Source organism: Diospyros lotus, chromosome 8 (assembly GCF_014633365.1).
Source record: "Diospyros lotus cultivar Yz01 chromosome 8, ASM1463336v1, whole genome shotgun sequence".
Classification (NCBI taxonomy): Eukaryota; Viridiplantae; Streptophyta; class Magnoliopsida; order Ericales; family Ebenaceae; genus Diospyros; species Diospyros lotus.
This window is the reverse complement of record NC_068345.1, coordinates 37,932,177-37,948,233: the sequence shown is the minus strand read 5'-3', so window position 1 is coordinate 37,948,233 and position 16,057 is coordinate 37,932,177. Positions and strand designations below refer to the sequence as shown.

The window sequence follows — 16,057 nt, the reverse complement described above, 5'->3', positions numbered from 1 at the left end:
CTTTGATTCCAGTCAACTAATAAGTTAAAAAATGTTCACGTGACTACTGTCTTTTAGTTATAAAATTTCAAACTGAAAGATAATATATTTATGTGAAATTTTGGTTTAAAATTCATAGCATGTTTTATTTTCCGAGTTTTATACTGTTGGGTTATTATGAAAGACACTTCTTTAAAGAGATTGAATTCAATTTGGATAGAGACCCATTTAGTCAGTAAAGTAAATTATCTTACAACCAACCAAGCACGTGCATCAAAGCTGCTTAACCAATTTTAGTGGTTAAGGCTCTCTAATTATAACTTTTATTTACCGATAATGTATTGGAAAGCTGTGTTTTTTCTATTGCGTTTGGCGACTCCCCTTTGAGACTTTCAAAACCAAAAATAATTAAATTCATCTGAAAGTCGCAATTGGCCTAGTGGCTGCCCATTTGCTCAAAAACAAATAATTTCCAACCAGTAACCACGTTGTTACTTTATGGATCAAATTCATGCAGCAGCCTTGTGCTTGTAGTTGTGAATCGGAAAACTGGTAGACTAAAGCTTCCTTGAAATTATTTTTCAGCTAGTCGTATCATCAATTAATACGGACAAAAGGTCAGACTATTCAATTCTGAGCTTAGCCCCAGCTGAGATTTCCTTTTTTTTATCCCTATCATTTCTGACTCTCGCTGTACCTTTAAACTTGGATTCGTAATCCGGAATGTAGAAGAGGCTTGCATCCGTATGAATACCGATGCAGGTGTATGCACATCTTGTCTCCAAATCATGCTACCCAGAAATGCTGCTTTGATTTTGGTTATGGGCCTGTGCTGCTTCTGGTCTTTGAGATTTGCTGACTCGAAGTTGCCACAAGATGAAGGTAAGATAATTTCCTGTTTTACGTGAGGGTTCTTGCTGTTTGGGTGCCGAGAGAAGATGTGTCAGTGAAGCGGCCTGAGCTTTTGGGTGGTATTTTAAGTTTAGGATTGTTTGAATTTTGGTGAATCAAGACGATGTGAAACAAAGGATTTAGAAGTTTTACTGGTTTTTTTTTCTCGGTAGTCAAATTGAGGACTGCGAGATTGAGTTCGGGGGGGCTTCCCTCTTTCGACTCATTGGGTTCCCTTTGTCCATACAGTGGGTTGCTGTGATTGGCGGGTGAAGGACGTGTAATCATTAGAAGCAAGAATGGTTTATTTGTTCTATGAAATTGCGGCTAAGCATTGGTGAAAAAAATAATGGCATTCTTTAATGTACCGACATTCTTCACAGCTTGTCAGTTGGTTACTGACCTCTAAATTCTAGTTGATATTGAATTTTTGACGGCTTTATCCAATTTATTTACTAATATACTGGGATTTGGTTTTAATTTTTTCTGGCATTTTATTGGCCTTTACTGCTTACATTCACTACTTACCACAGAGAGTTGACGACAAAAACATCATTAAACCTAGATCCCGTTGGATATGGCGTCATGTCTATTCATGACCATATTTCTAACATGTGTGGTTATTAGTCTTCCTTTTACATGGATAGGTTGCCACTGTATATCCTTTTTTTTTTTTAAAGTTGCCACTGTATATCCTTATTATGGATAATGTTGTTTCTAATCTTATATGGACACACATTTACCTTGAAATTATTTCAGTTATGCTTATAGTTTTGCTTATGTTGGTAATTAAGTGGTTTTGTTGTTGTGCCATTTAGTGGATGCTCTCCAGCAAATTGTCACCACAATGGGCTCAAAATATTGGGAGTTCAATGAAGATTCATGTCAAGTTGAAAAAGTTGGAGTAACATCACGGGCACCAAGCAGCGCAGAAAGCAGTGTTCTGTGCCAATGCGACTTTGCTAATGATACGTATTGTCATGTTGTGAAGATGTATGATTTCTTCATTTTTATTGTGGTCCTATATCTTCTGCCCGCAGGCCAATCTCATTCAGATTCTTCATTTTTGTACAAGCAGAATTCCGTTTGCACCATACCATACAAATGAAGATAAATGAATTAATCTTCTTTTTTGACCAACCTCTGATGAAAAACCACAAAGAAGGATGTTATTATTAAGTGAAAATATGTATTCATTTTCAAATGAGGAGACTATATATTATGTCGGTTAAACCCATTCTTACTGCAACCCTTTTCTCACAATTAAGCTGTAGCATGACATTTTGATTGCTGGTCCTGGCTATGAACTCTCCATATGCCATGTAGTTTGTGCCTCCATCTTATTCTATCAGTAGCTTGTGTCTCCCTAAGGTTCCTTGGTGAAGAAAAATGTTAATAATAATTTCTCTTTAAATAAAGGAATGATAGAGGTGGTTTATAATATTTTTCTGAGGAAGTCCTTTCAGTTTTGTACAGAAGTCAACATTTGCCAACATAAATTTTTGTTACCAACTAATTTTTTAATGTCACCTTTAACACTTATTTTCTTTTTCATTTATTTAGTGTGCTTAAAGGTTATAGCCTTCCTGGTGTGCTTCCGCCGGAATTGGTGAAGCTTCCTTACGTCCAAGATATGTAAGGGGTTTTCAAATGCCTGCTTCATGCTAGATATTCAACAGTTGAGACACTAGTTTATGCTATCCTCAATCTGGAATCAAATCTTGGTATACTTAACCTGTATCCATACTTATCTTCACAGAGATTTTGCTTACAATTACCTCAGTGGTACAATTCCTCCTGAATGGGCTTCTTTGCAATTGAATTCAATGTGAGCTCGTATCTGTTTTGTTTTGAGTGAACTAATAAATTGTTAGTTTCTTCTTTTATGAACTTAGAGATGGTTTTTATGCAGCTCTGTACTTGTAAACCGCCTATCAGGGGACATTCCGAAGCATCTGGCAAATATTTCTAGCCTCACATACTTGTATGCTTTCTGCTTTTTTTCTGATCAAAGTTGTTCTTTGGAGTGTTGTGATAATCAATGTCTGAAACAGCTCAAATTTTTGAAAGTATATTAGAGAAGTGTACCAAATATACCCTCATTTTTTTTCTTATATACATCTGTTTTTTGGCTTAAAAATCAATAAGGTTTGTCACTTACCTCCCAACAAGAACATCTTTCTACCTCTCAGTTTTAAGAAACTATTGATGATATGCTTGCATTTCTCTTCTAGTAATTCTTCATTTTGGAACCAGGTGTCTTGAAGCAAACCAATTTTCTGGAAGTGTTCCTCCTGATATTGGGAAACTAATTAACTTGAAAACTTTGTAAGACATCACATTCCATGTTTACTTACAGAAAATCCTTGAATCATGGCAATGAAGGATGAAAAAATATCTAACCTGTTTGTTCACCTACATGACATTGTAACTTCAGGATGTTGTCCTCAAATAAGTTGAGTGGAATGCTGCCAACTTCTTTGGCTGGGCTCCAAAACTTAACAGATTTGTAAGCCCATGCAGCATTTTCCTTAATTTCTTAATTTGTTTTGATGATGGTGTCAGTTTAGCACTAGTCTCTTGCATGATGCAGTAGGATAAATGATAACAACTTCAGTGGAGCAATACCCAATTTCCTACAGAATTGGAAAGAACTTGCAAGATTGTAAGATTCTTATCTGCTGGGGACTCTTTGTTTTTGAGATTTGACTAAGTAGATAGCTGTTTTTTTTTTATATTTATGAATTCTAATATGTTCCTTTGAAGGGAAATGCTTGCAAGTGGACTAGGAGGATCCATTCCATCAGCTATATCCCTTCTTAATAACTTAGTTGAACTGTGAGCACTGAACATCTTTACGTTTAACAATTAATTCTGTTTCTTTACTTGCTTTATTATTATTTGATGACATTGCTCTTGGTGTCATCTCTTTAACCAGGAGAATTAGTGATATAAATGGGGCAGCTCAGGAATTTCCAGACCTGAGCAATGCTACATTGCTAGTAAATTTGTACGTTCAATGATTATTTATCAATTTTTGTAGGTGTACATGTGCATTTCATCCAATATTCATAAATGTATATATATTTCACTTTTTGGGTTAGGGTTTTGAGGAACTGCAACATTTCCGGTGAAATCCCAGAATACATTTGGAAAATGAACAATCTGCAACTGTTGTAAGTAAATCATCTAAAGCTATTTTGAGCAAATTTTAATGATTTATAGAGTTTACTTGAGTGTAAAATGAACTACATTTCTGCGGCATTCAATATGGCTGGATTTAGACTGTTAAGGTTATGCTTGGTTATGGCTTTTGTGTTTTTGTTTTATCTGTTTTCACTATTTCCAGAACCAAAAACTCTGGAAGCTTTGAAAGCTGCTTTGTTTTCATGTAGTCTTCAATTTTGTATGGAACAATTTTGGAGAAGGGAAAACATTTTTTTTCTCTAAAATAAAGGATTTTGAGATTAATTCTCTTAAAATTGTTTTCATAACCTGTTTGTGGTTGCCTTCAGTTTATCTGGTTCTAGATCCAGAAAATAATTTTTTGGAACTATAATTTAATCAAGCCAGAAGCTATGAATTGAAAACAAATGCATCTTTTTGGTCTCTGATAATCCTCAGAATTCAGTGAGTTGGGTATGTAGATCTTCAACGTTCTTCAAATGGTGGAGCCACATTAATCTATCCTCTTAAAGATGGAAAGCATTTGGCGGTAATTCAATCTTTGTTGGCTCAGGGCAGGGGGTTTACTTAGATTTTCTATAGACATTAAAAAAAGAAATGGAAGGAGAATCAAATAATTCCTGGAAATAAAAGTAGAACAATGATCAACGAATAAATATTGCACTTAAGTATCTGATGTAATGCATATGAAATTATGTTCATTTTTGCTGTTTTGACATGGAACAGCTGAACGCTTAACATGCTCTTTTGGTTGATATCTGACCCTGAGCTTATCCAAGTTTTGTTTAGTGTCTTTTCTCATCTTCCGTTTTTCTAAATTCTATTCTGCATGTACTGTCCTAGGGGTTACAGTTTTCAAAAACCACTAAAGCGCTGTATTTACCTATTAAGAAAGCAATTTTTGGATTTAAATGAAGAAATTATCTTTATAGAAAGTGGATTTAGACAGAGGGAAAAGTGTGGCATCTTCTTGTAGTCATGGGGAAAAACAAGGCAAGCATAAAAAAATAATGCACTTTCTCATGCTGGAAAAACAAAAATTGGCACAAACAACTAATGCATTTTCTCATGCTGAAATTAGTGTTTCAAAATCGTGTTATCCTTCGATGTAAAAGTTGTGAGGTGTAAATTGGATTGAAGAAGTACAAGGTTTGATCCATGGAATTTTTGTAACATGTTGAGGACGAGCATTATTTTAATTTTCTGATTGTGTTCCAATTGTTCGTTGGTTTTCTTGTCGGTCAATTCTTAGTATAATATTTGGCTGGAGGTTTGTAAGTCAATTACTTATGGGGTTTCTTTCCTTCTTCTTTTTGACACTGCCCTTTCATTTGGTTCTGTTCAGTAGGACTTTCCTCTTCTCACTTCTGTACATCTATTCCTTCATCCATAAAGTTTCTGTATCTTTGAGAGGAAATAAATAAATATATATATATATATATATAGGTAAAGGTTTTATGGAATGCACATGACTGTTAAATAATCTTAACTGCATAAGCTTTTTTTTTCTGCCTCTTTTAACTGTTTCCTCTTGCATTTCAATATGAATTTTGGACAGAGATGTCAGTTTTAACAGGCTAGTCGGAAAAATATCTGATGAGATAAGTGGAAAGCACTTGAGTTTTGTGTAAGTATGAAACCTGAAGTTTTACATTGAATTTAGTTATGTTTTAAGTAGCACTTCAGAAAATTTCTCCTGTGGCTGTGATAAAAGTAATGAAACAAGGCAGGTCAGTTTCTCAAGAAGGAATTTGTTGCATTTACCTTTCTCACAAGCTTCCCAGAGTTCTTTTGTTATTATCCTTTTACACCTGACTCTGTATTTCACTGTCATCACGCTCCAGTATTACTCTTCTGATGTTGCTTTGAGCAGGTTTTTGACTGGCAACATGCTAAGTGGAGACATACCAGACTCAATATTGAAGGAAGGAAGTAGTATGTATGTATGTTTTTTTTTTGGGTCTTAATGCATACTTTCCAAAATTTGCATTTGAATGTATCATTGTCAGTAGGCAGTTTAATTCATAACTCATTGGACTTCTAAGCTTTTATGATCTTGTTGGGCCAAATTAGCTTTGGATAGTCAAAACGAGGAAATTAATCAACTGCATTTTTTGGAAGATGGAACTAATTATCAGCAATGTCTAAACTAGAGTCTAGACATGTAACAGCTGTGCCTATGCATGACCTGACATGAACAGGGCCAGGCATGGCCCTGCGGTTGTGCTAGGCCAGGGTTTCTAGCCCTGGGCGCAGTCCAATGTGTGGGCCATGCTTGGCCCAGTCCCAGTTACATTGCTGCTGCAAGGCTGCATGCTGGAGCCTTGGCTGCAAGATGCCCCTCAGGGCATACATGCTCCCTTTTATATAAATAGAGGTCTATTTGTTGGACCTTTTATACTCTTTTATTCACTCTCTTTTTCTTAATGCTCTTTGTTGCTCTCTCTTATGCTTTCTTTGTTGTTACATCCATAAATTAATATGAGCAAATGAGAAGGAAAGAAATGAAAGGAAGCTCGGGAGTTGACTGGCAGTTGACTGTGGGGGTCAGCTACCACATGAAAACTGCCATTTGATGCAAAGTTGACTGTTAGCCTCTGTTGAGAAGGGTGGGGTAGAGTATGGAACGCAACATAATTTAAAGGAATAGAAGAGTAAGCGAAGTACTGTAAAATTTGTTACCCTTTCATTCTTTTGGTAAGAGTGAAATATAAATAAGCATAACATAACTCTGCTTGATTGAAAATGGAAGGGGACGGAACAGTAAAAGAGAGAAATAAAATTACAATTATATTCCTTTCACTTTCAAAGTAAATATATGAAATTATTATAGATGTCAAATCATTAAAATAATAATATGTGCATGTGAATTAAATATACAAAACTTGTTGTAAATGTCTACATTCGAACTGTTGGAAAATGATGGGTCCTAGATGGCTTGCAACTAATAGTTGAAATGAGATAAATTGAACATAAAATGAATACAAGGATTTACGTGGAAAACCCCCAAATAAATTAGGGTAAAAACCACGGGTAAGGATGGAAGAATTCACTATGGGAAACAATAGAAGTTACAATTTTCTCTCTAGATCACAAGGACATAACAACAACATAATCTCTCTTGAAAATAGGAGAAAACACTATTTTCTCTAACTCTCTCTCTCTCTCTCTCTACAAATGAGAACCTTTGATGAATGGAATGCTTGAAGAGAAGATGAGATGAAGGGATGCTCAACAATGAGTTGGGGAGGCCAATTTATAGGCCTTCCTCACGTGTAAATGGGTTAGGCAGCAAGCATGAGCAGCAGCCAAAATTGGCTGCTGCCTAACAAAGGTTGGCTGCCAACCTTCAATATAATAATTGATTTGGCCACCTTCCAATTGCAATTGCAATTCCATGTGCTGGCTGCTTTGACTATTCAACAATCTCTCACTTGAAGATTTGATTGAGAATCAATCAATCTTCACACCATTCTTTCTTCCCTGCCATTTCCTATTGCTTACGTCTCTGCTAGGCCACTAGAGGATCGACACCAAATAAACTTGTCAGTATTGACTGCCTTTGTCATAAAGTTTGCTAAATTGTCTTTTGTATGAATCTTCTGCATATCCACTGTTCCTTCTTCCACTTTCTCACGAATGAAGTGAAACTGAACTCGAATGTGTTTTGTCTTTGAATGAAAAGCTAGATTCCTTGCAACATGCAAGGCACTCTGACTGTCACATAACAGAGAAATCTTCTCTTGTTTGTGCCCAAGTTCCTCCAATACCATCTCCAACCATACTGCTTCTTCACTAGCTTGTGTAGCTGCTACATATTCTGCTTCTGTTGTTGACGTGGCCACAACAGACTGCAGTTTTGAAACCCAGCTTACAGCTCCGCCAGTAAGTGCAAACACATATCCTGTGGTGGATTTGCTTTTGTCAAGATCACCTGCATAACCTGAGTTAACATATTCTCTGACAGTAAAGTCTGATCCCCCATAACACAATGCAACATCTGTGGTCCATTTACTGTATCTCAAGACCCTTTTCACGGCATTCCAATGCTCTTTACCAGGATTTGCCATATACCGACTAACCACTCCCACTGTTTGTGCAATGTCTGATCTTGTACAGATCATAGCGAACATCAAACTTCCCACTGCTGATGCATATGGTACTTGAGACATTTCTTTCCTCTCTGCTTCATTTCTAGGACACATACTTTAGGATAACTTGAAATTAACAGGAAGTGGGGTAGAAATTGGCTTACAATCTTGCATATTGAAGCGTCGCAAGATCTTCATTAGGTAGTTCTTTTGAGAAAGCCAAATCTTCCTGCTATTTCTGTCTAGGTGAATTTGCATCCCTAGAATCTTGTTTGTTGGTCCCAAGTCCTTCATTTCAAATTCCCTAGCCAACTGTGCCTTCAATTCTTTAATACGATCTTTGTTGGGGCCTGCCACCAACATGTCGTCCACATACAACAACAAAATAGTGTAATCACTTTCACCAAACCTCTTGAAATATGTACAAGGGTCTGCATTAAGTCTGTTGTATCCAAGGCTCATGATGAAGGAATCAAATCTCTTATACCAACATCTCGGTGTCTGTTTGAGACCATATAGAGATTTGTTCAACCTGCAAACCAAGTTCTCTTTCTCTTCAAAACCTTCTGGTTGGAGCATATATATTTCTTCTTCAAGATCTCCATGAAGAAAAGCCGTCTTCACATTTAGCTGCTCAAGATGTAGGTCAAATGTAGCACACATTGCCAGGACTACTCGAATTGTAGTAAGTCATACCACTGGAGAAAATATTTCATTGAAGTCAATACCTTCTTTCTGAGCATATCCTTTTACCACTAGTCTTGCACAATATCTCTCCACTTGATCATTGCCATCACGCTTGATCTTGTAAACCCATTTGTTTCCGATGGCTTTTATTCCATGTGGTAGTGGAGCAAGATCCCATGTCTTGTTCTTATGTAGGGCTTCCATCTCTTCTTGCATTGTTGTCATCCATAGGGATACATCTGGGCTCTTAGTAGCCTCATGGAAAGTTGATGGCTCTCCATCATCTGTTAAAAGACAATATGCAATGTTGATCTCAGTAACATATTCTGAGTGTCAAGTTGGGGGCCTTCTGTCACGAGTTGACCTCCGAACCTCAGAAGCCTTAGGTTGAACTGGTTCTTGTACATCATGTTCTGGTACTGCTTCAGAAGAATCTGCATCTTCTCCCTCTTGTCTATTTTCTATTTGAACTGTAGTAGTCTCTGGTTTTTCCTTTGTAGTGCCATCATTTTCCTTTCCTTGCAGTTTATCTTCTGCAAATATCACATATCTGCTAATGACAACTTTGTGGGCAGTGGGATCCCACAAGCGATACCTCTTGACTCCATCAGCATATCCCAAGAAGATACATTTTCTGGATTTTGAATCCAGCTTCGTTGTTTCTTGGGTATTGTACATTACGTATACAGGACTTCCAAACGTATGGAGGTGAGAATAGTTAGTTGGCTTACCAGTCCACATTTCCATCGGCGTTTTCAGATCAATCGCAGTTGATGGAGATCGATTGATCACATAACAGACGGTCTTGACTGCTTCTTCCCAAAACGACTTCGCTAGTTTTGCAGTCTTCAACATTGCTCTTGTTCTCTCCAACAAGATTCTGTTCATCCGCTCTGCCACTCCATTTTGTTATGGAGTGTATGTTGTAGTAAACTGTCTCTTGATACCTTCCTCTTGACAGAAATCATTAAACTCATCGCTAGTGAATTCTCCTCCATTGTCAGTCTTCAAACACTTGATCTTCTTTCCCGATTCAAGTTCTACCCGCGCTTTGAACACTTTGAAAACTGGGAATACATCGGCCTTCCTTCTGATTGGGTACACCCAACGTCTCCTGGAGTGATCATCAATAAAAGATACAAAGTATCTTGCACCTCCTTGGGATAAAACTGGTGCTTGCCAAACATTAGAATGAACTAATTCCAAGATAACTTTACTTCTAACAGTGGAACTGTTGAATTTTGATCTATGCTGCTTGCTCATGACAATGCTCACAAAAGGGTAATGATACCTTGTTGAGCCCTAGGAGAAGCTTTTGTTCTGAGAGAATCTTCAAATCTCGTTCTGACATGTGGCCAAGTTTACGGTGCCACATCATCGTTGATTATTCTGCAGAGCTTGTCGAAGCAACATTCATTTCTCCCTCTTGTAGCATCTCTCCGTTAAGCATGTATAGATTTGCAGCTATCTTTTCTGCTTTCATCACCACCAGCGCACCTTTTACTATCTTCATGATCCCATTCTCAATACGATTTTTACACCCAACATCATCTAGTTGTCCTAAAGACAATAGATTTTTCTTCAGGCCTTTGACATGTCGTACTTCTTGGATAGTGCGAACCGTATCGTCATGCATCTTTATTTTGATAGTACCGATACCAGTAATCTCCAAGGCATGATCGTTTTCCCATGAACATAGATCCTCCTGAGATAGGTTCATATTTATGAAACCATTCTTTCCGAGGGGTCATATGCCATGATGCTCCTGAATCCATAATCCAAACATCAGTGAGTTTCTTTCTGCCTTCAACAATTGTTGTTGCCTCGCTGTATAGAATTTTGCCATCATCTGAAGTACTTGCAACATTTCCCTGAGCATTTGATGACTCGGGACCTTTCCCATTCTTTTGAAGATGCCAACACTCCTTCTTGATGTGCCTTTTCTTGCCACAATGGTGACATTTTATATTCTTCTTACTTCTTGACTTTGATCTACCATGATTATGGCTCTCACTGGGACCACGTTCCGTTGGCCTCCCTCTTGTCATTGATATCAATGCCTCCGCTTGTTGCAAATTTGCCAACCTGTCTTCCTTATTTCTGCGCCTTTGTTCCTCTTCCAAAACTGCGGCTGCAACGTCCTCAAAGACTAAATAGTCAGTGAGAATATTATTGGTCAGGTTGATGATGAGTTGGTCATACGAATCTGGCATGCTTTGAAGTAGAAGTTTCGCACGCTCATTTACATCTATTTTGTAACCCAACTTTGAGAGTTTAGAAAATAATGTATTGATGGCGTTGATATAATCTGTTACTGAAACAAATTCCGACATCCGAAGAGTGTAGAGTCTTCTTTTTAAGAAGATTTTGTTGTGTAATGACTTAGCCTCATACAACTTTGTGAGGGTATCCCAGATCTCCTTTGCAGTCTTCTTCTCTTTCACACTTGACAAGACTTCGTTGGCTAGACTCAAGCGTAGATTGGCGACAGCAGTGTCATTCATTTTCTTCCACTTGCTATCGTTAGTGATCTCCACCGGTCTTTCTCCAATCGCCTCTATACAATCTTCTTTTGTTAAGATCGCCTTTATCTTCATTTTCCATAACGAGAAATTATTCCCGTTAAACTTCTCTATCTCGAACTTTGTTGCCATTTTGCTCACCTTGATTTCAACCGTTTCACTTGAATTGTGAACAATACTGTATGCGTGAACAATGCGTATACGTGAATAGTGCCCAGTACTCTAAAAAGAGTGAATAATAATCTAACTTATTTTCTGATGTGGAGAATCCACTTTTCAGTGGCAACCACAGAGTATACGATAAGTAGATATCAACACTCAAGTCAAGCTTTGATACCACTTTTTGCAAAATGATGGTCCTAGATGGCTTGCAACTAATAGTTGAAATGAGATAAATTGAAGATAAAATGAACACAAGGATTTACGTGAAAAACCCTCAAATAAATTAGGGTAAAAACCACGGGCAAGAATAGAAGAATTCACTATGGGAAACAATAGAAGTTACAATTTTCTCTCTAGATCACAAGGAGATAACGACAACATAATCTCTCTTGAAAATAGGAGAAAACACTATTTTCTCTAACTCTCTATTTTTCTCTTTCTCTCTCTACAAATGAGAACTTTTGATCTCTACAAATGAGAACCTTTGATGAATGGAATGCTTGAAGAGAAGATGAGATGAAGGGATGCTCAACAATGAGTTGGGGAGGCCAATTTATAGGCCTCCCTCACGTGTAAATGGGTTAGGCAACAAGCATGAGTAGCAGCCAAAATTGGCTGCTGCCTAACAAAGGTTGGCTGCCAACCTTCAATATAATAATTGGTTTGGCCACCTTCCAATTGCAATTGCGATTCCATGTGCTGGCTGCTTTGACTATTCATCGGCTAGTCGAATGAAATTTCGGTGCTGGTACCGGCTTCTCTTGGAACAGTGTTGAAAGTCAAAGCAACAGGCGAAGGAGAACACAACGACATCGATTATGGAAATAAGAGGCAGGAGCACAACACAAATTCGTTCTCCAATTGTCAGTGAGATCGATTCCTGCCATAAAACCAAGCATCAGAAGGCCAATTGACGAACATTATGACGAAAATTGAACAGGCGATGCGTTGAATTGTTGAGTAGTTAAAGTAGCTAGCACATGGAATTGCAATTGCAATTGGAAGGTGGCCAAACCAATTATTATATTGAAGGTTGGCAGCCAACCTTTGTTAGGCAGCAGCCAATTTTGGCTGCTGCTCATGCTTGCTGCCTAACCCATTTACACGTGAGGGAGGCCTATAAATTGGCCTCCCCAACTCATTGTTGAGCATCCCTTCATCTCATCTTCTCTTCAAGCATTCCATTCATCAAAGGTTCTCATTTGTAGAGAGAGGAAAGGAAAAATAGAGAGTTAGAGAAAATAGTGTTTTCTCTTATTTTCAAGAGAGATTATGTTGTTGTTATCTCCTTGTGATCTAGAGAGAAAATTGTAATTTCTATTGTTTCCCATAGTGAATTCTTCTATCCTTGCCCATGGTTTTTACCCTAATTTATTTGGGGGTTTTTCACGTAAATCCTTGTGTTCATTTTATCTTCAATTTATCTCATTTCAACTATTAGTTGCAAGCCATCTAGGACCATCATTTTGCAACAAGTGGTATTAGAGCTTGACTTGAGTGTTGATATCTACTTATCGTATGCTCTGTGGTTGCCACTGAAAAGTGGATCCTCCATATCAGAAAATAAATTAGATTATTATTCACTCTTTTCAGAGTATTGGGCACTATTCACGTATACGCATTGTTCACGCATACAGTACTGTTCACAGTTCAAGTGAAACGGTTGAAATCAAGGTGAGCAAAATGGCAACAAAGTTCGAGATAGAGAAGTTTAACGGGAATAATTTCTCGTTATGGAAAATGAAGATAAAGGCGATCTTAACAAAAGAAGATTGTATAGAGGCGATTGGAGAAAGACCGGTGGAGATCACTGACGATAGCAAGTGGAAGAAAATGAACGACACTGCTGTCGCCAATCTACGCTTGAGTCTAGCCGACGAAGTCTTGTCAAGTGTGGAAGAGAAGAAGACTGCAAAGGAGATTTGGGATACCCTCACAAAGTTGTATGAGGCTAAGTCATTACACAACAAAATCTTCTTAAAAAGAAGACTCTACACTCTTCGGATGTCGTGATCTGTTTCAGTAACAGATCATATCAACGCCATCAATACACTATTTTCTAAACTCTCAAAGTTGGGTTACAAAATAGATGTAAATGAGCGTGCGGAACTTCTACTTCAAAGCATGCCAGATTCGTATGACCAACTCATCATCAACCCGATCAATAATATTCTCACTGACTATTTAGTCTTTGAGGACGTTACAGCCACAGTTTTGGAAGAGGAACAAAGGCGCAGAAATAAGGAGGACAGTTTCGCAAATTCGCAACAAGCGGAGGCATTATCAATGACGAGAGGGAGGCCAATAGAATGTGGTCCCAGTGGGAGCCGTAATCATGGTAGATCAAAGTCAAGAAGTAAGAAGAATATAAAATATCACCATTGTGGCAAGAAAGGGCACATCAAGGAGTGTTGTCATCTTCAGAAGAATGGGAAAGGTCCCGAGTCATCAAATGCTCAGGGAAATGTTGCAAGTACTTCAGATGATGGCAAAATTCTATATAGCGAGGCAACAACGATTGTTGAAGGCAGAAAGAAACTCACTGATGTTTGGATTATGGATTCAGGAGCATCATGGCATATGACCCCTCGGAAAGAATGGTTTCATAAATATGAACCTATCTCAGGAGGATCTATGTTCATGGGAAACGATCATGCCTTGGAGATTGCTGGTATCAGTACTATCAAAATAAAGATGCATGACGATACGGTTTGCACTATCCAAGAAGTACGACATGTCAAAGGCCTGAAGAAAAATCTATTGTCTTTAGGACAACTAGATGATGTTGGGTGTAAAACCCGTATTGAGAATGGGATCATGAAGATAGTAAAGGCGCGCTGGTGGTGATGAAAGCAGAAAAGATAGTTGCAAATCTATACATGCTTAACGGAAAGACGCTACAAGAGGGAGAAATGAATGTTGCTTCGACAAGCTCTATAGAAGTATCAACGATGATGTGGCATTGTAAACTTGGCCACATGTCAGAACGAGGTTTGAAGATTCTCTCAGAACAAAAGCTTCTCCTAGGGCTCAACAAGGTATCAATACCCTTTTGTGAGCATTGTGTCATGAGCAAGCAGCATAGATCAAAATTCAACAGTTCCACTGTTAGAAGTAAAGTTATCTTGGAATTAGTTCATTCTGATGTTTGGCAAGCACCAATTTTATCCCAAGGAGGTGCAAGATACTTTGTATCTTTTATTGATGATCACTCCGGGAGATGTTGGGTGTACCCAATCAGAAGGAAGGCCGATGTATTCCCAGTTTTCAAAGTGTTCAAAGCGCGGGTAGAACTTGAATCGGGAAAGAAGATCAAGTGTTTGAAGACTGACAATGGAGGAGAATTTACTAGCGATGAGTTTAATGATTTCTGTCAAGAGGAAGGTATCAAGAGACAGTTCACTACAACATACACTCCACAACAAAATGGAGTGGCAGAGCGGACGAACAGAACCTTGTTGGAGAGAACAAGAGCAATGTTGAAGACTGCAAAACTAACGAAGTCATTTTGGGCAGAAGCAGTTAAGACCGCCTATTATGTGATCAATCGATCTCCATCAATTGCGATTGATCTGAAAACGCTGATGGAAATGTGGACTAGTAAGCCAACTAACTATTCTCACCTCCATACGTTTGGAAGTCCTGTGTACATGATGTACAATGCCCAAGAAACAACGAAGCTGGATTCAAAATTCAGAAAGTGTATCTTCTTGGGATATACTGATGGAGTCAAGGGGTATCGCTTGTGGGATCCCACTGTCCACAAAGTTGTCATCAGCAGAGATGTGATATTTGCAGAAGATAAACTGCAAGGAAAAGAAAATGATGGCACTACAAAGGAAAAACCAGAGACTACTACAGTTTAAATAGAAAATAGACAAGAGGGAGAAGATGCAGATTCTTCTGAAGCAGTACCAGAACATGATGTACAAGAACCAGTTCAACCTGAGGCTTCTGAGGTTCGGAGGTCAACTCGTGACAGAAGGCCCCCAACTTGGCACTCAGAGTATGTTACTGAGATCAACATTGCATACTATCTTTTAACAGAGGATGGAGAGCCATTAACTTTCCATGAGACTACTAAGAGCCCAGATGTATCCCTGTGGATGACAGCAATGCAAGAAGAGATGGAAGCCCTACATAAGAACAAGACATGGGACCTTGCTCCACTACCACATGGAAGAAAAGCCATCGGAAACAAATGGGTTTACAAGATCAAGCGTGATGGCAATGATCAAGTGGAGAGATATCGTGCAAGACTGTTGGTAAAAGGATATGCTTAGAAAGAAGGTATTAACTTCAATGAAATATTTTCTCCAGTGGTACGACTTACTACAATTCGAGTAGTCCTGGCAATGTGTGCTACATTTGACCTACATCTGGAGCAGCTAGATGTGAAGACGGCTTTTCTTCATGGAGATATTGAAGAAGAAATATATATGCTCCAACCAGAAGGTTTTGAAGAGAAAGGGAACTTGGTTTGCAGGTTGAACAAATCTCTATATGGTCTCAAACAGACGCCGAGATGTTGGTATAAGA

The 16,057-nt window shown here is 38.2% G+C and overlaps 1 protein-coding gene across 3 annotated transcripts in view; it reads left to right on the top strand.

Annotated features, from left to right (window-relative positions):
- Positions 1-417: 417 nt before the first annotated feature.
- LOC127807579 (probable LRR receptor-like serine/threonine-protein kinase RFK1) overlaps positions 418-16,057 on the top strand; it is a 32,976-nt gene continuing 17,336 nt past the window's right edge. Inside the window, exons 1-13 of one of the 3 annotated variants that reach the window (XM_052345558.1) lie at positions 418-861; positions 1,689-1,863; positions 2,434-2,505; positions 2,630-2,698; positions 2,783-2,854; positions 3,127-3,198; positions 3,308-3,379; positions 3,464-3,535; positions 3,637-3,708; positions 3,809-3,880; positions 3,975-4,046; positions 5,615-5,683; positions 5,930-5,995. In XM_052345558.1, coding sequence (XP_052201518.1) covers positions 726-861; positions 1,689-1,863; positions 2,434-2,505; positions 2,630-2,698; positions 2,783-2,854; positions 3,127-3,198; positions 3,308-3,379; positions 3,464-3,535; positions 3,637-3,708; positions 3,809-3,880; positions 3,975-4,046; positions 5,615-5,683; positions 5,930-5,995 — 1,091 coding nt within the window. In that variant the 5' untranslated portion in view covers positions 418-725. The remainder of the gene's footprint in view (positions 862-1,688; positions 1,864-2,433; positions 2,506-2,629; positions 2,699-2,782; positions 2,855-3,126; positions 3,199-3,307; positions 3,380-3,463; positions 3,536-3,636; positions 3,709-3,808; positions 3,881-3,974; positions 4,047-5,614; positions 5,684-5,929; positions 5,996-16,057) is intronic. The other 2 variants (XM_052345557.1, XM_052345556.1) reach the window with 2 other exon arrangements.